Here is a 24,262-nt window from a genome sequence, read left to right as displayed (position 1 = left end):
TTTCCTCAACTATTACATGGGGATTAAATCCCCGTTTTCCCTCTGAGACTGTAAGCCAATGTGAGAGGGGGACCTTGCCCACCTCGATTATCCTGTACCTTCCCTAGCTCTCAGTACAGTGCTTGACACACAGTGAGCACTTGAACACTAGCATTATGATGATGATGATTTCTATACCAGGAAACGATTCCTCAGGCACATAGTAGCGGAGCCTCCCTCGGATGGGGGGCTCCGACAACGGGCAGAGGATGCTTTGGGCCTGTCCGAATTGACAGAGGATGCCGCGGCCCTGTCCGAATGCTGCCCTCCAGGCCTGGAGCAGCCCCGGGGCTACTCTGAGAAGCAAGCACCGGCCCAGGGGCAAATTTCCCCACCGGGCCCGGCCGGCCAAGGCCGCTGGAAGTTCGCCCCGGACGGGGCCGGCCAACTGTCGGGCGGTCATTAAAGCCTCCCGGAGCCTTATCGGTTCCGTGTCCAGCGGAGCGGTGATATTGAACGGGAGGAGGGCCCCGGTCCAGGGGGATCGGCTCTGCTGGCTGGAAATCTCCTTGAGCCCCAGGGGCCGTAAAACAATGAAACGAGCCTTCCCTGGAGACCGTGGAAAAAACACACACTTCCCCGAGGGCCGCATTCAGCAGGGCGGGGTGGGAGGAAGAGGAGGAGGAAGGGAAGGAGCGGGAGGAAGAGGAGAAGGAGGGGCTGGGCGGTCTGTGCCTATGTGTGTGTGTGTGTGTGGCCGGGAGGCGAGGATGGGGGTGGGAACGGGGCAGGGGCAGAGATGGGGCAGTTGCAGAGATGAGGCAGGGCAGGGTCTTGGGCAGAGATGGGGTAGGGCAGGGTCAGGGGCAGGGACGGGGCATGGTGGGACAAGGCAGGGCAGGGGCATGGGTAGAGATAGGGTAGGGCAGGGGCAGGATTAGGGACGGGGGCAGGAACAGGGACAGAAACAGGGACAGGGGCAGGGGCAAGGGCAGAGATGATGGGATAGGGCAGGGGCAGGGATAGAGACGGGACAGGGCAAAGGCAGGAATGGGGCAGCGGCAGGGACAGGGGCGGGGACGGAGACAGGAGCAAGGCAGGGACAGGGCAGAAACAGGCAGGGACAGAGACGGGGCAGGGACAGGGCAGAAACAGAGGCAGGGCCAGGGCCAGGGGTAGGGCCCGAGGTGGGGTCAAGGCAGGACCAGGGGTAGGGACCGAGGCGGGGTCAAGGCAGGACCAGGGGTAGGGACGGGGCAGGGGGAGGAGAAGGGACAGGGACAGGGGCAGAGACGGGGGCAGGGGCCGGGGCGGGGACGGGGGAAGAGCAGGGGCAGGACGGGGGCGGGGCCCGGGCCCTGGCAGAGAGGTGGGCAGGGTCAGGGTCAGGGTGTGGAGGGCCGGGGCGGAGCCTGCCCTGCCCTGCCCCTCCCGCAGCGGGTCCCTTTGGGCCGGACCGGTCCCGGCGGAGCCCCCCGGCCGAGGCGGGGGCCGGGCCGGGCCGGGCCGGGCCGGGGGGGTCCGGGGGGGCCCGGGGGGGTCCGGAGGGGGGCGGGGGCAGGGGCCGGGGCGGGGCCGGAGGCCTCCCGGGTCCCATTGGCCAGAGGCCGGGCAGGAAGGGGACAGGGCCGGGCCGGGGCGGCCGGATAAATGTGGGCCCGGCGGGCAGGACCGGCCGCAGGCATGCAGTACCCCGGCCACCCCGGCCATCCCGGCCACCCCGGCCATCCCGGCCACCCGGCCCTGGGGGTCCCGCTGTACGCGCCCACCCCCCTCCTGCAGCCCGCCCACCCCACGCCCTTCTACATCGAGGACATCCTGGGCCGGGGGACCCCGGCCGCCCCGGCCCCCAGCCTGCCCTCCCCCAACTCGTCCTTCACCAGCCTCCCCGCCGCTTACCGGCCCCCGGTGCTCGAGCCCCCGGCCCTGCACCCCGCCGCCGCCCTGGCCGCCTCCTACGGGGTCGGGGTCGGGGTCGGGGTCGGGGTCGGGGTGGGCCCCGGGGCCTTGGCGGGACCCTTCTACCCCTTGCCCCGCGCCGTCGGAGACTACTCGCACGCCCTGCTGCGGCACGACGCCCTCGGTGAGAGGCGGGACCTGGGGGGTCGGTCCGGGGGGCCCGGGGGTCCGGGGCGCCTGGGTCCCTCCAGGAGGGACCGGTCCCTCCCGGGACTCTCGGACGGGAAGGTCGGGAGAGGGGCCGGGGGTCGGGGGTGGGCTGGGTCCCTCCAGGAAGAGACCGGTCCCGCCCGGGACCCTGGGATCTGGGCTGGGGGTCGGGGGTCGCCTGGGTCCCTCCAGGAGGGACCGGTCCCGCCCGGGATTCTTGGACGGGAAGGTCGGGAGAGAGGCCGGGGGTCGGGGCTGGGGACCGGGGTGGCTTGGGGTCCCTCCAGGAGGGACCGGTCGCGCCCGGGATTCTTGGACGGGAAGGTCGGGAGAGAAGCGGGGGTCGCCTAGGTCCCTCCAGGAGGGACCGGTCCTGCCCGGGGGCCGGGGGGATCCGGGTTGGGGGTCGGGGTGGCCTGGGTCTCTCCAGGAGGGACCAGTCCCCCCCCGGGACTCTTGGACGGGAAGGTCGGGAGAGAGGCCGGGGTCGCCTGGGTCCCTCCAGGAGGGACCGGTCCTGCCCGAGGGCCGGGGGGATCTGGGTCGGGGTCGCCTGGGTCCCTCCAGGGAGAGACCAGTGCTGTCCAGGACCCGGGGGTCGGGCCCGGGGGTCCGGGCTGGGGGCCGGGGACGCCTGGATCCCTCCAGGAGGGACCAGTCCTGTCCGGAGGTCGGGGCTGGGGGTCGGGGGCACCAGGGTCCCTCCTAGACAGACCAGTCCTGCCCGGGCGCTGGGGTGGGGGCGGGGGGACGGGTTTGGGAGAGAGGCCGGGGGTCGGGGTCGCCAGGGTCCCTCCAGAGGAGACAAATCTCGCCCAGGGGGTCGGGGCTGGGGGCCGGGGGCGCCTGGGTCCCTCCAAGAGAGACCAGTCCTGCCCAGGATCTGAGGGTCGGGGCTGGGGACCGGGGGCGCCTGGGCCCCTCCGGGAGTGACCAGTCCTGCCCGGGATCTGGGTTGGGCATCGGGGGCGCCCGGGTCCCTCCAGAGGAGACAAATCTCGCCCAGGGGGTCGGGGGCTGGGGGCCGGGGGCACCTGGGTCCCTCCAAGAGAGATTCGTCCTACCCGGAGGCTGGGGGGGATCTGGCTGGGGGTCGGGGGCGCCTGGGTCCCTCAGGAGGGACCAGTCCCGCCCGGGGGCTGGGGGCGGGGGAGGAGGGGGATGTCTCTGCCTTCCCGGCCGAGAGGAGCCCGGCGTCCCGGGGTCCCCGCGGGGGGCGGGGGTGGGGGGGGTGTCTTCCGTTCATACAGGAAACCTTGAGCTCTCGATAGGAGTAAATCTGGTTTCAGAAGCTGTTAAGGGTTTTCCTGGCCGGCCGGGGCCGGCCTGTTCCCCGGGACGAGTGCAGGGAGCTGATTATTTTATCGGCATCCTCAATACAGACAAATTCAGGAAACACTCCACGGCTGATAGCCGGGATCCGTTTTTCTGATAGTGTTCATTTCCTCTGCGGGAGGGGGGTGGGAGGGCGCAGAAAAGAACCAGTTGCTTCCTATTTTTTGAGGCTGTTTTGCACCGGTCGAAAGCCTGACGCAAGCAAAAAAATCTCCAAAAAACAAGATCGCCTTTCCCAGGTCCCGGGCACAGGGACGGGCGAACTCGGACACAGCCGGGGACCAGGCCCTCACCCCCACCCGCCTGGCCTCGTGGCGAGAGCCCGGGCTTTGGAGACACAGGACCTGGGTTCTAATCTGGGCCCTGTGGATAGAGCACGGGCCCGGCAGAGGCAGAAGGGCACGGGTTCTCATCCCGGCCCCACTACGTGTCCGCCGGGTGACCTTGGGCGAGGCGCTTCACTGCTCTGGGCCTCCGTTCCCTCGTCTGAAAAATGGAGATGCAGACCGTGAGTCCCATGTGGGACAGGGACTGTGTCCAACCCGATTTTGGCTGCTGGGTGACCTTGGGCAAGGCGCTTCGCCGCTCTGGGCCTCGGTTCCCTCGTCTGTAAAATGAGGATGCAGATTGTGAGCCCCACGTGGGACAGGGACTGTGTCCAACCCGATTTAGTCTGCTGGGTGACCTTAGGCGACACACTTCATTCGTTTGTTCATTCAATTGTATTTATTGAGCGCTTACTATGTGCAGAGCACGGTACTGAGAGCTTGGAATGTACAATTAGGCAACAGATAGAGACGATCCCTGCCCGATAACGGGCTCTCGGTCTAAACGGGGGAGACAACAAAACAAAACGGAGCAAAACAAAACAAGTAGTCTGGCGTCAATATCATATTGCTCTGGGCCTCGGTTCCCTCATCTGTAAAATGGGGAATGAGGCTGTGGGCCCCATCTGGGACTGGGACCGATTTAGTCTGCTGGTTGACCTTGGGCAAGGCATTTCACTTTTCTGGGCCTCGATTCTCTCGTCTGTAAAATGGGGAATTAGACTGGGGGCCCCACGTGGGACGGGAACTCTGTCCAACCTGATTTACTTGCATTACCCCAGCGCTTAGTACGGTGCTTGGCACACAGTAAGTGCTTTACAAATAAAATGCTACAATTATTATTATTATTATTATCCCGGCTCCGCCACTTGTCTGCTGTGCGACCCTGGGCAAGCCACTTCACTTTGCTGGGCCTTGGTTCCCTCATCTGTAAAATGAGGATTAAGACCATGAGCCCCAGGTGGGACAGGGACTGTGTCTGACCTGATTAGCTTGTATCTACCCCCCACAGAGCTTGGCACATAGTCAGCGCTTAACAAATACCAGGATTGTTCTTATTATTCTTAGTCTGGTCGGACCTCGGGCCTTAGCGCCCCGAGGCCTAGTCAGAGAGCAGAGCCCAGACTACGAGGAGCAGAGCGCAGAGCACAGAGTGCAGGCCGGACTGGGACGGCTGCCCTGGAAGGAACGGGCCAACTGCGGGGCCTGGGGGATCAGGGCTTAAAAGTGGGGCAAAAATTTAGCGGGGATGGGGACAGGGAGAGTCCAAGCTTCAGAAGGCCAGCAGGTGAGAAAACCACCATTGGGCTTTATCCAGTCCTGGTTGGAATTGGGACGTTTTGCCAGGGACCGGGGTGAGGTCCAGTCTCCCACTCGGACACAGCCCCACCAGTAGGCATTATTTGGCGACTGTGGTAACCGAAAAATGGGGTGGGGGTCGGGGGTTCAGTCCGAGGCAGGCGTTGAAACGGAAAGCCCCGGAGAGCGACTCCCAGGCTCCACTTCCTTCGGCTAGCGCAGGTCCGGCTCGGATGCCGGGGTCCCCGCTGGGAACCTTGGCTCGGGCTTCCCCATGTGGCCGTGGGCCGGGGCCCCGGGGGTGGGCAGGAAACACCAGGGCGGCCTGGAGGCGGTGATTCGGTGTGGGGGATGGACAGAGGGACCGGACTGAGCCCTCCATCCCCGGGCGGGGCCTGTGCGGGCCAGGTGGAGATGGGGAGAATTCCGGGCCGTGCCAGACACTCCAAGTCCTTCTCCTTTCCCGGGAGTTTGGGGGCCGCCTCCCCTTGAGATCCGATCCGTGGGCCCTGGGTGGTAATAATAATAATAATAATGATAATAATAATAATGATGTTATTTGTTAAGCATTTACTATGTGTCAAGCACTGTTCTAAGTGCTGGGGTAGATACGAGGTAATCAGATTGTCCCACGTGGGGCTTCACAGTCTTCATCCCCATTTTACAGATGAGGGAACTGAGGCACAGAGAAGTTAAGTGACTTGCCCAAATTCACACAGGTGCCAAGTGGCGGAGTCGGGATTAGAACCCGCGACCTCTGACTCCCAAGCCTGGGCATTACTCAATAAACTGCCGGGTACCCCCTCCCCCATCCCCAACCCTGGCCCCCAGCATGGCTCACCCTTTTTTGCCCTGGTAGCTACCTGGCTTCTTAACCCCTGCAGGCAGGGGGCCAAACCTACCCGATTACCTTATCTCTACCCCAGCGCTTAAAACAGTGCTTGGCATATAGTAAGCGCTTAACAAAAACCATCATCATTATTATTGTTAGTTCACTTCTCTGTGCTTGTTATCTCATCTGTAAAATGGGGATGAAGACTGTGAGCCCCACTTGGGACCACATGCTTTCCTTGTATCTACCCCAGCGCTTAGATCAGCGCTTGGCACCTAGCAAGGCTTAACACATGCCATCATTATTATTATTCTGACTTCACTTCTCTGTGCCTCAGTTATCTCATCTGTAAAATGGGGATTAAGTCTGTGAGCCCCACATGGGACAACCTGATTACTTTGTATCTCTCCCAGTGCTTAGAACAGTGCTTGGTGCATAGCAAGGCTTTACAAATACCATCATTATTATTATTATTATGACTTCACTTCTCCGTGCCTCAGTTACCTCATCTGTAAAAGGGGATGAAGACTGTGAGCCCCACGTGGGACCACCTGATTACCTTGTATCTACCCCAGTGCTTAGAACAGCGCCTGGCGCATAGCAAGGCTTAACAAATTCCATTATTGTTATTATTATTATTATTATAACCTCCGGGGTGCCCCTCCGGCCTCGACCACCCCGCGGAGATGGTCCGGAAAGCTCCCGCCTCGACTGGGCCGGGGTTTTTGTACTGGAAGCCTAGTCCGCGGACGAGCCAGGCGGGGCCCTGGGCGGGGTTCGGGGGTGGGCTGGGGCTGACCAGGTGCGTGCTGCCCCCCAGGGAAGCCCCTCCTGTGGAGCCCGTTCCTGCAGAGGCCGCTGCACAAGAGGAAGGGAGGCCAGGTGCGGTTCTCCAACGAGCAGACCGTCGAGCTGGAGAAGAAGTTCGAGACCCAGAAATACCTCTCTCCGCCCGAGCGAAAACGACTCGCCAAGATGCTGCAGCTCAGCGAGAGGCAGGTGAGCGCGGTCTTGTCCCCGCACCTCAGTGGCCAGAGCACGGGTGGCCGGAGCGGGGGTAGAGGTCGTGGGTTCTAATCTCCGGCTCTGCCGCTTGGCAGCTGTGTGGCTTTGGGCAAGTCGCTTCGCCTCCCTGGGCCTCAATTGTAAAATGGGGATTAAGGCTGTGAGCTGTAAGGCTGTGCCCCATGTGGGCCAACCTGATTACCTCGTATCTCCCCCAGTGCTTAACAATTACCATCATCATTATTATTATTATTACCAAAGGGCCTGAAACTGCCTCAGCCCCAGCCCCCTACCCCTACCTCACCCCTTACCCCTACCCCAGGCCTCTACCCCAGCCGTAGCCCCCTAGCCCAGCCCCTATCCCAGCTCCAGCCCCAGCCCCCTACCCCAGCTCCAGCCCCAGCAATAGCCCCACCCTGTACCCCAGTCCCAGCCCTAGCCCCCTACCCTGGGCCCTACCCCAGCCCCTACCCCAGCTCCAGCCCCAGCCATAGCCCCATCCTGTATCCCAGCCCTGGCCCCCTGCCCCAGTCCTAGCCGCCCAGCCCTAGCCCTCTATCCCAGCTCCAGCCCCAGCCCTCTACCCCAGCTCCAGCCCTAGCCCCCTACCCATTCATTCATTCATTTGTTCATTCATTCATTCGTATTTATTGCCCTAGCCCCCTCCCCCAGCCCCACGACACTCTCTCTTTCTCCTCCCTATTCCCCTAGGTCAAGACTTGGTTCCAGAACCGCAGGGCCAAGTGGAGGCGGCTGAAACAGGTACTAGGAGCAACCTGCCCGCTCCCCCCAACCCAACCCCCCCGCAGCCCCCTTCCCCAGCCCCTCCGGATCCCTCCCTAACCTAAAAAAAGTAAGAAAAATCCCAGTGCCCCTCCCCAAACCACCTCCCCCTTCCCGCCCCCCGGCCGTGGTGTTTATCCAGTTCCCTCGGGAGATAAAGTCAGGCCGGACACCCGGGGGTGGGGGAAGGGATGGACACACGGATAGAGAGGAGGAAGAGGAGGAGAAGGAAGAAGAGGAGAAGGAAGAAGAGGAAGAGGGGGAGGAGGAGCAGGAAGAGGGGGAGGAGGAGCAGGAAGAAGAGGGGGAGGAGGAGGAAGAAGAAGAAGAGAAGGAGAAGAAGAAAGAGGAGGAAGAGGTGAAGGAGGAGAAAGAGGAGGAGGAGGAGGAGAAAGAGGTGGAGGGGGAAGAGGAGAGTTGCCAGTCCTGGTCATTGATCTGGGTCCGATGCCAAGAGAACGGAGGAGTTTTCTTTTATTCGGTGTCGCATTTATTGAGTGTTTACTGTGTGCAGAGCACTGTACTAAATTCTTGGAAAGAACATTCAGCAACAGAGACAACTTATTCATACAGTCGTATTTACTGAGCGCTTACAGTGTGCAGAGCACTGTACTTAGTGCTTGGAAAGTACAGTTCAGCAACAAAGAGAGACAGTCCCTGCCCCCAATGGGCTCACAGTCTAGAAGGGGGAGGCAGACATCAAAACAAGTAGACAGGCGTCAATAACATCAATATAAAGAAATAGAATTAGAGATATAAATAGAATTATAGATATGGTTTTCTCTTCTGTTGCGGAGAAGCCTCGGAAAAATCCATTTTCTCACACAAGTGTGTGTGTGTGTGTGTGTGTGTGTAGGTGTGCATGAGTCGAGGGGCAAGTGTGTGGGTGTCTGTGTATTTGTGTGTGTGTGTTTGTGTTTGTGTGTGTGTCTATGTATTTATCTGCGAGTACGTGAAGGGGCCAGAGCATGTGGTTGTCTGTGTGTGTGGGGTGTGTGTGCATTTGTGTGTGTTTGTGCCCGGCTGGGAGTGGGAGCCAAGGTGTTAGGGCCAGCTGGGGTCTGTGTGCGAATGTGTTTTTGTCTTCATTCATTCATTCAATCGTATTTATTATTCTTGTGATTATGATTGTTATTGATTTGTATGCATCCGTAGTGTCTGGGCATCTGTGGGCTTGCGAGTCTGTGCAATGGTGTGCGTGTGTTGGGCTAGACATACGTTTGTGTGTGTATGCGCCTTTCTGTTCCTTCGCATTCCAGGGTGTGTATCCGTGTTTGTGCCTGTGAAACATTGTGTACTTGTGTTCGTGGCCACCTGTGAATCCATGGGAGCCTGTCTTTGCATTTCTGTGTGTGTGTACATGTGTGTCTTCTGGCCTGGGAGCCAGTTGTTAGGTAGGGATTGTCTCTATCTGTTGCCGAATTGTACTTCCCAAGCGCTTAGTACAGTGCTCTGCACACAATAAGTGCTCACTAAATACGATTGAATTAATGAATGAACGGAGATGTGCGTGTGTGTACACATCTCCTGAGCTCCCACGGGTGGACAGATCGGAGGAGGCCTTAATCCCACTCAGCCTCTTGGTGCGGGGTGGATTCCCTGGGATCCAGAAAGATTCCTTGGACACCAGGTTCATTCATTCATTCATTCTGTGCTATTTATTGAGCGCTTACCATCCACTGGGCCTCACTGCTTCCCTGCTTTCAAATTCTGGGTTTTAATTCCAGCTCCATGCATTCCCTGCTGTAAGACCTTGGGCAAGTCGTTACATCACTTTGTGCTTCGCTTTCCTCCCCTTTAAATTAACAACACTAAATACCTAGTCTCCCTCCTGCTTACGCTGTTAGCCTCTGTCGTGTACTTGTCAGCTGGGTGACTTTGGGCAAGTCACTTCACTTCTCTGTGCTTCAGTTACCTCGTCTGTAAAATGGGGATGAAGACTGTGAGCCCCATGTGGGACCACCTGATTACCTTGTATCTGCCCCAGCGCTTAGAACAGTGCTTGACATATAGTAAGTGTTCAACAAATACCATCAGTATTATTATTACAGATATAATCATATGTGCCATGGGGAAGGGAGGGAGGATGATGAAGGAAGGAGCAAGAAAGAGCGGCGCAGAAGGGAGTGGGAGGAGAGGAGCGCTCAATCAGTGAAGAGATGGACCTTCAGTAAGGGTTTGAAGCAGGGGGAAAGTCATTGCCTGTGGGATTTGGGGAGGGAGGGCGTTGTAGGCCAGAGACAGGAGCTGGGCGAGAGGTGGGCGCTGAGATAGACGAGATGGAGGGAGAGTGAGAAGGTTGGCATTGGAGGAGCAAAGGGTATGGACTGCATTATTGGAGAGGAGTAAGGTGTGGTAGAAGGGAGCAAGGCGATGGAGCCTCCTTTGGCCCCTGCACTGGCTTCTCTGCCGAGGGTCCTTCGGCCCCCCCCCCCCCCCCAGGCTGTGATCTTACAAGTGACCTCATCCTGACCTGTCACCTCCCGCGCAGGAGAACACACCCAGCGGCAAGAGGGAAGACCAGGACACGGAGCCAGACCCGCCCCTGGACCGGCCCCGGACCCCGAACCCGGACCGGGACCGTCCGGCCAGCCCCCGCGGACAGCGGCCGGACCCGAAGCCCTCAGATCGGGCTGTCTCCCCGGCCTCCCCGGCCCCGCCGTCTCGGGACGATCCGGGCTCGGAGGTGTCTGACGACTCCGACCAAGAGGTGGACATTGAAGGAGACAAAGGTCACCCAAGCACCGGTCACTAGCGGGGCTGCGGGGAAGATGTGATGCTAGCACTTTGGGAAAAGCCTCCTGTCCATCAGCCGGAGCTCCAAGTGCCCGGGGGACCCAGGAGGCAGAGAAGCCAGCGAGGGGATCGCCCCCAAGGCAGCGAGGACGGTCCCCCGTTCCCTGGGCGCGATGCCCCTCTGGCCCCCGGGAGGGTCCGGTACCGGCTTGGCCCACGCCCTGACGTCTGAGGATGCGGCCCCCCAAGTCGCAATTTTAGGGACCACCCCCCAGGGGCTGTGGGAAGCAGGGGAGACACCTCGGCTTCGGGAAGGAGCCCGAGAAGATCCATGGTTGGGAATGGGCGCAGGGAAGTCCTCCGGGGGTTCTCTGGAATTCCCCCGGGGTCCAGCGCCTCCCAAATCCAGGGCCCAGGACCTCTTTCGTACCTGCCTGCGCGTCGTCTTTTAGGAGCCCTGGGTTTTACAATCTTTATAGCGCGGGCTTTTGCAGTCTTGATAAGAGCTGGGTTTTTTTTTACCGTTTTTATAGCGCGTGTTTTTACAATCATTATAGCGCTGATTTTCACAGCCTTCGGCCTTATGGTTTATTATTTTTCTCATTGAAGCGTGGGATTAGAACCCAGCTCCAGCACCTGCGAGGTCCGGCGAGGGGCCTCCGGATCGCGGCCGGCGATATGGACACTGGTGGCCGCTTCTTCGGACAGCCCAGAGGGTCCCCGGCCTAGTCTGACCCATGGGCAGAGAACAGAAGTATTCGCTGTGGGTTTCTTTACCTCCTCACTCTTCCCCATGACTGCCGGTCCTGTCCCAGAAAAATCCACGACCCAGTTCTGGGGGGTGGCCCATTCCCCTTCACCATTTGCTCAGGGCCGGGCCGGACCGGCCAGGGGTAGATGACCACCGGACCATGGTGGGCAGCACGGGAAGACCTCCGTTAAGGCTCCCGGCGAGCAGGGTACAGGACTAGACACTTTAGGACCATTCATTCATTCGATCGTACTTAAAGAGCACTTACTGTGTGCAAAGCACTGTACTAAGCACTTGGGAGGGCACATTATAACAACAAACAGATGCATTCCCTGCCCACAGTGAGCTGACAGTCTAGAGGGGGAGAAGGACATTAATAAAAATAAACAAATAACAGACATACACATACGTGTATATATATACATATAAAGACATACACACATATATATGCATACATGTTCCTCCCCTTCTGCAGTCTGATTGGCACAACTGGGCAGCACACTCCAGCACACTCTTGCTTTGCGCTCCCTAGCAAATCGCCACCTGGCACACTCTGACTTGGCTCTCCTGGCCGAGCACGTACCCTGACAGACTCGGGCACACTTCGGCTTGGCGCACACCCTGGCCTGATGTACCTTGGTGCACCCTAGCCTGGCTCACTTTATCCAGGCATGCTCCGACACAGCCTGGCACACTTGGGCTTGGCACATCCCAGCCCCCCAGCATACCTCCTGACACATTCCGGCCCATCCGATCTTGGAACCCACCCTGGCATACCGTGTTCTAACACCCCCTGACCAGGTACACCTAGTGCACTCAGACAGGGTACACTGTTTCGGCATTGCCTGGGACACCCTGGCGTCAAACACCCAGGTACACCTGACCACACCCCAGGCATATTCCCTGGCACACTTCACCCCGCAACGCCTGACTGGTACGCCCTGGCACGGATCAATCTGGCATATCCCATCCTGGTATACTCAGCCTAGCACACCCTCTGGCATACCAGCCCGGCCACCCTGGCTCGGGTTGGCCTGGTTTATTCTCACTGGTCTCAGTGCTCTGTTGCCCATTCCCGGCCCCTTCTTGGGGCTGGGCCAGGATCCACCCCCCGCGTTCAGCCTGGGTGGTTAGCCGGTCGATGCTCGGGGGCCACCTGCTTCTCTCCAGGTTAAAAAAGAGTGGTTATAGTTTGGATTTCTGCCTGTCCACCTTTTCCTCTTTCACCCTCTGGCGTGGGACCCTCAACACCTGTTCTGGGGAGGTGGGGGAGGGACAGCGGTTCCCATCAGGTTGTCTCCGCCACTGGGGTTCTGAGGCTCATGAGGAGGGACGTCTTCCCGGGAGATCAGCCCCAGCCCCCCTGCCCTTCTCACCTCCCCCATGCTCCTTCCGGGGGCTCGGAATTGGGTGGGGCTGGGTCTTGCCATCTGCAGTGGGAGAGAGAGAGTTGCATCATATCGCCTCACAGAGGGCAAAGGTCAGAATCAGTGTAAGACTGAAATGGGGACTGGCCCTTTCTTTTTTTGGGAGTAAAATAAGTCTGTGGGCTTTTGCTGGATCCAAGCCATTCCTAAAGCTGCCTGGGGAGTCAGAGGACCTGGGTTCTAATCCCTGCCCCGCCACTCGTCTGCCAGTCACTTCACTTCTCCTGTGCCTTAGTTCCCTCATCTGCAAAATGGGGATTCAATACCTGATCTCCCTCCTACTTAGAATGTGAGGCCCGGGGGGACCTGATGATCTTGCATTTACCTCAGGGCTTAGGACGGAGAGGAGGCTTTATGGGGAAGTGTGAGGGGATCTGGGAGAAACCAGGGAATGCTCCTATAACACGGAAGTTGTGTTATTGTGGCTCAGTGGAAAGAGCCCGGGCTTGGAAGTCAGAGGTCATGGGTTCGAATTCCGGCTCTGCCACTCATCAGCTGTGTGAGTGTGGACAAGTCACTTAACTTCTCTGTGCCTCAGTTACCTCATCTGGAAAATAGGGATTAACTGTAAACCTCTCGTGGGACAACCTGATTACCCTGTATCTACCCCAGCGCTCAAAACAGTGCTCTGCACATAGTAAGCGCTTAACAAATACCAACATTATTATTATTGAGGAATTTCATGGCATGGGAAAATCACCTGGAATCAATAGGAGTTAATGAGTCTAGGGGGTAGATAGGTCTACTGATGGTCTCGACTAACATTTTGCAATTCAAATTCCTACATTATTGTGTTCACCATGATCAGAGTCCTTTAACTTTTGCCAGTTGTTCTTATTTTCCTGTATTAAATATTGTAAAGGTGTGAAAACACCAAGAAAAAACAAGTCCTCTTTGGTGCAGTACGATAAGACTGAAGAAGGGCCCAGGGCAGCAAGCAGACTCCCGCCTGGACCAATGACCTGCTTGTGCACAACTTCTTCTTCCTACACCACATCTGCTCATGCCATGGATCGAGTTATACCAGGACAGACTCAGTTAGGATGAAGAATCTTCCCGAATTCTTCCATCTTCCATTGCATTAGATCCAAATCCTTCAGGGAAAACACACGCTCTAGCAGAAATGTGTCCAATCTGGGAGGTACAAGCTTTCATTTATTCATTCATTCAGTCGTATCTATTGAGCACTTACTGTGTGCAGAGCACTGTCCTAAACACTTGGAAAGTACAAAGGAGCAAATAAAGCGAAACAATCTCTGCCCACAACAGGCTCACAGTCTGGTGCGGTGGGGGAGACAGGCATCAATACAATTAAACAGGCATCAATATAAATAGATAGAATGTATTTATTTAGAAGCTGGTAAATGACAGTTCTGGGTAGTAGAGGGAAGTTCAGGACTGTTCAGGCAGATGTACGGTGGTGCAAGATGGTAATGATGGTATTTATTAGGTGCTTACTATGTTCCAAGACTATATGCTAAGTGCTGGGATAGATACAAGACATTCAGGTTGGACACGGTCCCTGCCCCCCTTGTGGCTCGCAATCTAAGTCAGAGGAAGGAGGACTGAATTCCCATTTTCTCCTAGACTGTGAGCTTGTTGCGGGTTGAGATCTGATATCGTACTCTCCCAAGTGCTTAGAACTGTGCTCCACACACAGCAAGCACTCAAATAATACCAAGAAGCAGCGTGGCTCAGTGGAAAGAGCACGGGCTTTGGAGTCAGAGGTCATGGGTTCGAATCCCAGCTTGGCCACTTGTCAGCTGTGTGGCTTTGGGCAAGTCACTTAACTTCTCGGTGCCTCAGTTACCTCATCTGTAAAATGGGGATTACGACTGTGAGCCCCACATGGGACAACCTGATTCCCCTGTGTCTACCCCAGCGCTTAGAACAGTGCTCGGCACATAGTAAGCACTTAACAAATACCAACATTATTATTATTATTACCATTGATTTACAGATGGCACAGTATAATGCAGAATAATACAAGATGGTACCGGGTGACATAGATGGTAAAGGGAAGCACAGGACTGAATAGGCGGGTACAAGGTGGAATAGGGAAATATTGGGCAGTACAGACCAATAAAGACTGGTACAGGCTGACCTATCAACATCATCGATAGTATTTATTGAGCACTTACTCTGGGCAGAGTGCAAGATATGTTCCCAAATGCACTCCGTGCCTGGGGGAATGAGTACCCAAGTGCTTTGGTGACAGAGGAAAACTGAAATGGCAGTAGGGAACAGGATGGGGAGATGGGTGATTGATTAATCAGGGAAAGCCTCCTGGAGGAGGTGTGATTTCACAAAAACTTTGAAGATGGGGAGGGAGCTTCAGGAAGGAGAGAGAGTGTGAGCAAAAGGTTGTCAGAGAGGCAAGAATGAGGCACAACCCGGGGTATAATAGGAGAGGAGCGAGGATAAGTAATAAGGAGGGGCCTGAAAGTAGAACCTTGTATCTAGTGGTCAGGAGTTCCTGCTTGATGTGGAGAAGAACGGTCAACCTTTGGAGGTTTTTGAGGACTGGGGAACGAGTGTAAAATGCTGCTTTACTCAAATGATCTGGGCAGCTTGAGTGAAGGATGGACCAGAGACCGGAGAGGCTGGAGGCAAGAAGGACTGAGGGGAGGCTGATGTAGTAGTTGGGTCGGGGGAGGAAAAGCGCTTGTACCAGCAGGGTGGCGGTTTGGGCAGAGAGGAAGAGGCCGAGGCTGGAGTTGCTGAAAAGAAAGAATTGAAAGGATTGGGTGACTGGCTGAAAATGTAGCTGATGAGAGAGGGAGGAGTCTAAAAGAGCAACGATATCCAGGTGGTCGGCTTGAGAGATGGGGAGGATGGTGGTATTGTCAACAGTGATGGGAAAGTTAGAAGTTGCAGGTTGACTAGGGGGAAGTACAAGAAAGTTCAAGGCTGTAAGCACCATGGCCTAGGGGAAAGTATGGGCCCGAGAATCAGAGGACCTGGGTTCTAAGCCCTGCTCTGCCACTTGTCTGCTGTGTGACCTTGGGCAAGTCTATGTTTGTTGTTGAATTGTACTTTCTAAGCGCTTAGTACAGTACTCTGCACACAGTAAGCGCTCAAAAAAATGATTGAATGAGTGAATGAATTCATTTAACCCCTCCTGTGCCTCAGTTCCCTCATCTGCAAAAAGGGGGTTCAGTAGGATTCTCTCTCCTACTTAGAATGTGAGCCCCATGTGGGACCCGGTTATCTTGGCTCTTCCCAGTATTTAGTGTAGTGCTTGGCATGTAGTATGCACTTAAATGCCACAGGTTGTTATACAAGGTGTAACCAAGGTGGTAGAGAAAGAAATAGGGTGGTACAGGCTGTCTGGGCAGGAAAAGGAAATACAGGTGGAACAAGGTGATTTAAGCTGGTATAAGATGATATACGGTATTCATTCAATAGTATTTATTGAGCGCTTACTATGTGCAGAGCACTGTACTAAGCGCTTGGAATGAATAAGTCGGCAACAGATAGAGACAGTCCCTGCCGTTTGACGGGCTTACAGTCTAATCGGGGGAGATGGACAGACAAGAACAATGGCAATAAATAGAGTCAAGGGGAAGGTAGTACAGCCTGCTCTATGGAGGTACAGGTTGTTACAGGGTGAAAGACTGATTCTGAGTAGTACAGGCGGATACAAGGCAGTACAGACTGGTACAGACTGGTACAGGCAGATTCGGTGTAGGACAGGGTTGGTACGAGGCAATATAGGCTGGTAGAGGATGGTACAGGCAGATTCAGAGTAGTACAGGCTGGTGAAGGGCGGTATATGCAGGTACAGGGTTGTACAGGTGGATTCAGTATAGGACAGGTTGGCACAAGGCAGTCTAAGCTGGTGCAGGGTGGTACTGATGAATTCAGAGTAGCACAGAGTGGCACAAGACTGTCTAGGCTGGTACAGGGTGGCACAGGCAGATTCAGAGTAGTACAGGTTGGTACAAGCCAGTAGAAACAGGTAGAAGGTGGTGGAGGTGATGCAGAGTACTCTGCTGAGTGAACTTGGGCAAGTCACTTCACTTTTCTGTGCCTCAGTTCCCTATCTGTAAAATGAGGATTAAACCTATGAGCCCCACGTGGGACAGGGACCATGTCCAACCTGATTTCCTTGGATCCACCCCAGTGCTTAGTACAGTGCCTGGCACACAGTAAGGGCTTAACAAATGCCATAATAACAATAATTATTATTACAAGGCAGTATGGGTAGATACAGGGTGGTAGAGGTGGATTCAGTGTCGGACAGGTAATAGAGGGCTGGTACAGGCTTGATATACGGTGGTCCCGGCTGATACGGGACGATAGGAACTGATTTGGGTCCATCCGGGCCGATCCAGAACAGTAGATGCTGATACAGGGTGGTACAGACCACTTCAGGGCAGTATAGGCCTCCGGGATTCCTGAAAGTCAGGAATTGTCCGGTGAAATTCAGCTCCCTTGGAGGGAATTCTATCACCTGGCAAGTTTTTCTCTTTTAAAATCTCCCAACTCCTCCCCCTCGTCCTCCTCCTCCTCTGCTGCCCGAAACACCGAAGAGAGGATGTCTGGGGAGGGAGTCCATCTGAAGAAGTGGCCGGTGCCGAGCGGAAGCCCAACTGGGCTCCAAAGGGACTCCGGCCCCCCGCGGTGGGCTCTGGCCCGATAGCCTGGCATACCGCAATCCAAGCATTTTTTATTTGTTTGTCTGTTGGCTATTTAATGTTGAACCAGTATGGATGACCTTTAGCGCACAACTCCGTTCTTGTTTTTAACTCTTTTATCAGGAGATTCAACTCGAAAACGTTTATCATTTAGCAGAAAGACAAACAGAAAAGCACATTTTTGTAAGCAAAACGTTAATGATTGGAAGAATTGCCCTAATTTCAGGATGACAGTGTGTGATTAATCCTTTCGGTCATGTACTTGTAGTTGAAGTCATTCAGTTCGTTGGTCTTTGATATTCAGAACCCTGTCTAACCCAATGAGGTATTGATTGGGCTGAATAATGTACTTTGACTCTTTAAACAACATTCACTTTGGGAGATTACAAAATTGGTGAGGAGTGATTTCCGTGCCAGGGGAATGCACGAGGCGGGGGGTGGCAAGGGGCCACGGCCATGGCCACGGCCTGGCTTCAGGGGGAGGCCCCGGGATGTGTGTCTCTGGATTGTGAGGCCCTGAGGTGTGTAGGCAAGGGGTGTGTGTCTCCAAGGTGTGTGACTTCCCAGTGTGGTGGCCCAGGAGCAGGTGGTCCTGGGGGCGGTCTGTGACTTCAGGGGGTGTGATGCCAGGATGTGGGCTCCGGGGAGTGTGGCTCTGGAGTTTGTGGCCCCAGGGTGTGTGGCCCCGGGTTGTGTAGTGCCAGGAATGTGGCTCCAGGGTATGGATTTCCAGGAGGAGAAGATGTGTGGCTCCGGGGAGGTGAGGGGCAGGGTTGTGTGTGACTCCAGGTGGGTGTCTCTGGGATGTGGATCGTCAGGTTGTGTGTCTCCAGGATGTGTTGCCCTAGGGGTGTGTCTCCTGGGTGTGTGGCCTCAGGGTAAACGGCTCTGGAACGGATGGCCCTGGAGAAGCGTGTTCCCAACCTCCCTGCAGGGCCGGGTATCGCCCCTGCGGGCCTGTGACTCATGGATTTTGTGGGGCCCCCATGTGATACGGACATTTTTCATTTATTGAGAAGCAGCATGGCCTAGTGGAAAGAGCCCGGGCTTGGGAGTCAGAGGTCGTGGGTTCGAATCCCGGCTCTGCCACCTATCTGCTGTGTGACTTTGGGCAAGTCACTTAACTTCTCCGTGCCTCAGTGACCTCATCTGTAAAATGGGAATTAAGACTGTGAGCCCTGATAACCTTGTATCTATTTCAGCGCTTAGAACAGTGCTTGGCACGTAATAAGCGCTTAACAAATACCGTCATTATTATTATTATTATTCAATTGTATTTATTGAATGCTTAGAGTGTGCAGAGCACTCTATCAAGCCCTTGGGAAAGTACAATACAGTAATAAACAGATACATTCCCTGCCCACAACAAGCATTCTGCCGGGAGGGTATGACGGCATGGGAACGGTCACTCCAGCTTCACTGATTTGTATCTGGTGAGGCGGAGGAGTCTCCCTCATCCCTACACTGGGTCCTCCTGACCTCTCTGCCTGAGCCCAGAAGGACTGATCGCTCTGAGGATGGGGGATAGGCTCCAACCAACGCTGCCCCTGAACAATCGCTAATGAGGAAACTGGCATGTTTGGTCTCAGGGGCCAAGGTTATCTTGTGGGACTCAGAGCTGGCAGAACTCTCTTCCGATCAGCTCTCTCACAGCTCCTGAGCAGTTGAGGGTACTGCTCTCCTGCAGCCCTTGCACGCTGGGATATGGTACTCCCTCCCTCAATCGTATTTATTGAGCGCTTGCTGTGTGCAGAGCACCCTACAAAGTACAATATAACAATAAACAGATGCATTCCCTGCCCCCAAGGAGCTCACAGTCTAGGGGGGAGACAGACGCCAATCTAAATAAATAAATGACAGATCAGTACATAAGTGCCGTGGGGCTGGGAGAGGCGATGAATAAAGGGAGCAAATCAGGGCGACGCAGAAGGGAGTGGGAGAAGAGAAAAGGGGGGCTTAGTCAGGGAAGGCCTCTTGGAGGAGATGGGACAGAGATGGAAGTGAGGCTTTGAAGAGGCGGGAGAGTCATTGTCTGTCGGATTTGAGGAGGAAGGGATTGTCTGTTGGATTTGAGGAGGGAGGTCTTGGGGTTTTGGCTTCCACGGTGGTCTTTGTGGTCCTCTTCCATGCTGTCCCCCTAAGGCTAGAGCTGCAGGGAGAGGAGGGTGTTCTGCCATTGGAGAGGAAATAATTAGGAGACATTCTCCATCTGGCTATAATAATAATAATAATGTTGGTATTTGTTAAGCGCTTACTATGTGCCGAGCACTGTTCTAAGCGCTGGGGTAGATACAGGGTAATCAGGTTGTCCCACGTGAGGCTCACAGTTAATCCCCATTTTACAGATGAGGTAACTGAGGCACAGAGAAGTTAAGTGACTTGCCTACAGGCACACAGCTGACAAGTATGCCTGAGGGTGGCTATTGGCTGGTGGGGAGAGCTGGGTGACAGCTCACGTGGCTAGGGACCTCACTGTGCTTGTTTTGGGGGGCCCTTAGCTTGGAGTCCCTGGAGTTCATCCCCTGACTTAATCCTCCTGGGGTGGTCTGGATTCATTCATTCATTCAATAGGATTTATTAAGCACATACTATGTGCAGAGCACTGTACTAAGCACTTGGAATGTACAATTTGGCAACAGAGACAATCCCTGCCCAATGACGGGCTTACAGTCTAATGGGGGGAGACAGACGGACAAAAACAAGACAACATAATCACGATAAATAGAATCAAAGGGATGTACACCTCATTAACAAAATATGGATCAGCCCGACTCAAAATTGGGGTCATCTGATAGCTCTAAAATCAGACTCGCGTGTGTCATAGAATGCACAGGTTGCCACAGGGCACTCGGGTACTTTTCAGGTTCTCTGCACCAAGTAATAATAATAATAATAATAATAAAGATGATAAGGAAAAGAAGAATTTTATTTGTTAAGTGCTTACTATGTGCCAGGCACTGTATTAAGTGCTGAGGTGGATACAAACAAATCAGGTTGGACACAGTCCCTGTCCCACATGGGGCTCACAGTCTTAATCCCCATTTTGCAGATGAGGTCACTGTGGCCCAGAACAGTGAAGTGACTTGACCAAGGTCACACGGCAGGCAAGTGGCAGAGCTGGGGTGGGAACCCAGATCCTTCTGACTCCCTGCCTGTGGTTTATCCACTATGCCATGCTGCTTCTCAAGTGACCTGACAGAGGGCATTTTTCAAGCCATTGACACCCAAGCGGCATCTAATGGGCCAGTGGTTAATGGAGGAGCATCAGCCATTTCAGGGTTGGCATCCGTCTTCCCCCTCCCTGTATCCTTTTGGGGGCAACAGGCCAGGCTTGGCTCTAACCCTAACCTAATCCAGCTTCCTGGTGTATCCATCCTCCATCCCCAGATGGTTTTGTTTTTACGAGGGAAGGGATGAGAGAAATTTGCTTTGAATAACTGAAGGTTCTTTGGAATGTTCAGGCTTAACTTTTTTTTTTAATGGAATTTGTTAAGCGCTTACCAGGTGCCTGGCACTGGACTAACAGCTGGGGTAGATACAAGCTATTGGGACTCACGGCCTTAATCCCCATTTTACAGATAAGGTAATGGAGACCCAAAGAAGTGATGTGACTTGCACAAGGTCCAAGGCAGATGAGTGGCGGAGCAGGGTTTAGAAACCAGGTCCTTCTGACTCCCAGGCCCTTGCTCTGTCCTGTCTGCTGTGTGACCTTGGACAAGTCACTTAACTTCTCTGTGCCTCAGTTACCTCATCTGTAAAATGAGGATTGAATCCGTGAGCCCCACGTGGGACAGAAACTGTATCCAACCCTATGTGCTTGTATCCACCCCAGTGCTTAGTACAGTGTCTGGCAGATAGTAAGTGCTTAAAAAATACCATTATTATTATTATTATCTGCTAGGTCATGCTGCGTCTCTACTTACTTCTCTATTTACTCTGTTTTATTTTTATTTATTGTGAAGGGGGCTGGGATCCCGGCTCTGCTGTAGTTTTTCTCCACCTGGGGTCCTCCAGCTGTTTTCCCTCCCGCAGAAGGATACCTGGAGCACCAGGACGAGAATCTAGTTGTCCCTCAACAGCCAAAAGCTGGGGCTGATTTTGCCCGGTCTCCGTAAGCAGACCTCATCACCTCTCCCTAGTTCCGATAAAGAGCTTCCTCTTCTCATCCCTCTCCCCCACCCCAGTCTCCCTACCCCGACCTGGGTCCCCAGACCCAAGGGACCTGACATTTTCTGGCTTGGTTCTTGATTCTGGACTGATTGAGCCAATCTGTAATAATGATAGCAATAATAATAGTAGAAGTAGCACTTGTTATTATGTTGGTATTTGTTAAGTGCTTACTATGTGCCGAGCACTGTTCTAAGCGCTGGGGTAGACACAGGGGAATCAGGTTGTCCCACGTGGGGCTCACAGTCTTAATCCCCATTTTACAGATGAGGTAACTGAGGCACCGAGAAGTTAAGTGACTTGCCCAAAGTCACCCAGCTGACAAGTGGCCGAGCCGGGATTTGAACCCATGACCTCTGACTCCCAAGCCCGTGCTCTTTCCACTGAGCCACGCTGCTTCGCTTTTAAGCGCGTACTATGTGCCAAGCACTGTTCTAAGCACTGGGGTAGATACAAGTTAATCAGATTGGACACAGTTCCTGTTCCACTTACAAGAGCTTACAATCATCCCGATAATCTTGTAACTACCCCTGAGTTTAGTACAGTGCCTGGCACATAGTAAGCACTTAACAAATACTGCAATAATTCTTCTCCTTCTCCTTCTTTCTCCTTCTTCTCCTTCTCCTTCTTCTCCTTCTCCTCCTCCTCCTTCTTCTCATTCTTCTCCTCCTTCTCTGCCTTCTCCTCCTTCTCCTCTCCTCCTTCTCCTCCTTCTTCTCCTTCTCCTTTTCCTCCCCCCTCCACTTCCTCCTCCCCATCCTTCTCTCCTTCCTCCTTCTCCTCCTCCTCCTCTTTCTACTCCTTTTCCTCCCCCCTCCTTCTCCTCCTCTCCCCCTCCTCCTTCTCCCATTCCTCCTTCTTTTCCTTCTTCTCCTGTTCCCTTTTCCTCCTCCTCATTCTTGTCCCAAATTTCTTCCATTCCTTCTTGTCCTCTCCCTTCCCCAGCCCTGTTCCTGACTTGGCAAGGGGGGCTTAGAATGTGATCCCCTGGGGGGGATGGGCTGAAGGCTGATCTTGCAGACTCCTTGAACCCTGAACCCCCTCAAGCCAGTCCTATCATGAAAGATGGCCACTAGACCCTATGGCCAGACAGGACCACTGTCTGAGCAGCCTGCTCTTCTTTTCCGGAACCGGGGATGGACTCTCTGTCCATCCAATATGTTCTGACTGATTCTCCCCTTGGGTCCAGAAGAGTTCCCTCTGCCCACCCCGATTCTCCAGGGCCTGGTCAAAATCAGGTACCCACAGGTCCTTGTGGGTCTTAGCTAGTAAGCAGTAGAATAATCAATCATTCAATCAACTGGTGGTATTTATTGAGAACCTAGTGTAGAGCACTGTACTAAGTGCCTGGGAGAGTACACCAGAAAGAAAACACTTGGACCTTGCCTTCAGGGGGAAACCGAGAAGCAATGTTGCCTAGTGGATAGAGCTCGGTTCTGGGAGACAGAAGAACCTGAGTTCTCACCCTGGCTCCAACCACTTGTCTGCTGTGTAACATCGGACAAGTCACTTAACATCTCTTTGGCTCAGTTCCCTCATCTGTCAAATGGGGATTAAGACTGTGAGCCCTAGGTGGGACATGGACTGTGTCCAATCTGATTAGCTTTTATCTACCCCAACGCTTAGAACAGTGCCTGACACATAGTAAGAGCTGATCAAATGCCATTAAAAAAAAAGAAAAAGGCAGATATAAATTACTTCCACATAGTGAGATAACACTGAAGAAAAAGGATACCCATCAGGTAGTAGTCAGAGATTGTCAGGATGAAATAGCTGAATAAGTAATTGAATGTACAATTGATTAGACATAAATGCTAAGGATCTGTCCAGAGACATAAGCACTGTTGGGTTGGTGTGATTTAGAGCATTGGGAATTAATCAGGGGAGACTCTTTGGAGGAGATAGGATTTTAGGAGCATTTGATGTCAGGGAGAGCCGGCGTCCGGAGAACTGAGAGTATCTTATTTTTCTATGCAGAATACTCCGGACCATAAGCTTGTTCCTAGGCCGTAAAGCTCATCACGGGCAGGGAACATATCTGCTAATTCTGTTGTACTCCCCCAAGTGCTTAGTACAGTGCTCTGCACATAGTAAGCACTCATTAAATATCACTGAAGGAGTGGCTGTTGGAAATTTTAGAATGAAATTTCAGGGTGATATTCTTTAACTTCTGTTCAGATCATTCCCTTTATTGTTTTTTGATTTATCGCTGTAATTACATTACACTTCCCATAAGGGTAACTAATAAGTGTATTTGGAGATCTCTATCTAGATCTATATCCTTTGAAAAAAAGAGGTAAAGTAAATTTAAGGTGTAATTATCGTTAGTATTGTTATCACTATCACAATATTATCATCGACGTCTGCCAGCAGAGAATCCAGGGTTTAAAAAGATTCTGAACATTTTTCATCAATTACAAAACTATAAACCTAATTCCAGGGTAAACACTGCCTGTTAAATACACCGTGACTCAGAGCCTGATTTTCCTTAGCTGCTTATGGAATCTGCATTACTCCAGACTTTCCATTATTTGCAAATTATACCAGACTAATTGGCTAAATGCTTTAAAAATGGATCCTGAGTGCTGGTTAGAAGCACAGAGGAAGTGGTTTCTTAGACACTGCTGCCCACACATTGATTTGATAGCAGGCAGACAGGTAAAGAGCGAGGGTTGGCTACGGTGATGTATGGAGCTGTTGATTGTTTAATTGAAGGTAAAATTTTTAGCTTCACTAGTCAATTACCTGATATCATTTTTTTCCTGAAGCAGCTGCCCCCTGTTTTGATGTTATTTCAGGCATTAAGAAAAACACTTTGCTAATGGAAATTAGGGAATGCAAACATGTGGGTCCTTCCTGCGCTCTGGTTAGTA

At 54.0% G+C, this 24,262-nt stretch overlaps 1 protein-coding gene across 1 annotated transcript; it reads left to right on the top strand.

Moving 5' to 3' along the window:
• Nucleotides 1-1,543: 1,543 nt before the first annotated feature.
• HHEX (hematopoietically expressed homeobox) lies at nucleotides 1,544-10,978 on the top strand. The gene is made up of 4 exons (XM_029059306.1): nucleotides 1,544-2,062; nucleotides 6,701-6,879; nucleotides 7,597-7,647; nucleotides 10,160-10,978. The coding sequence occupies exons 1-4, from the start codon at nucleotides 1,630-1,632 to the stop codon at nucleotides 10,421-10,423; spliced, it is 927 nt and encodes a 308-aa protein (XP_028915139.1). The 5' UTR covers nucleotides 1,544-1,629; the 3' UTR covers nucleotides 10,424-10,978.
• Nucleotides 10,979-24,262: the final 13,284 nt, after the last annotated feature.

Source organism: Ornithorhynchus anatinus, chromosome 3, assembly GCF_004115215.2.
Source record: "Ornithorhynchus anatinus isolate Pmale09 chromosome 3, mOrnAna1.pri.v4, whole genome shotgun sequence".
NCBI lineage: Eukaryota > Metazoa > Chordata > Mammalia > Monotremata > Ornithorhynchidae > Ornithorhynchus > Ornithorhynchus anatinus.
Note: the sequence above shows the minus strand (reverse complement) of the source record. Positions and strands in the feature narration are given on the sequence as shown.

Excerpts from the sequence above, each read along its gene's own strand:
- HHEX (XM_029059306.1), top strand. The coding sequence starts at position 1,630 with ATGTGGGCCCGGCGGGCAGGACCGGCCGCAGGCATGCAGTACCCCGGC. Across the intron at positions 2,063-6,700 it reads GCTGCGGCACGACGCCCTCG|GGAAGCCCCTCCTGTGGAGC; the intron begins GTGAGAGGCGGG and ends GCTGCCCCCCAG. Across the intron at positions 7,648-10,159 it reads AGTGGAGGCGGCTGAAACAG|GAGAACACACCCAGCGGCAA; the intron begins GTACTAGGAGCA and ends CCTCCCGCGCAG.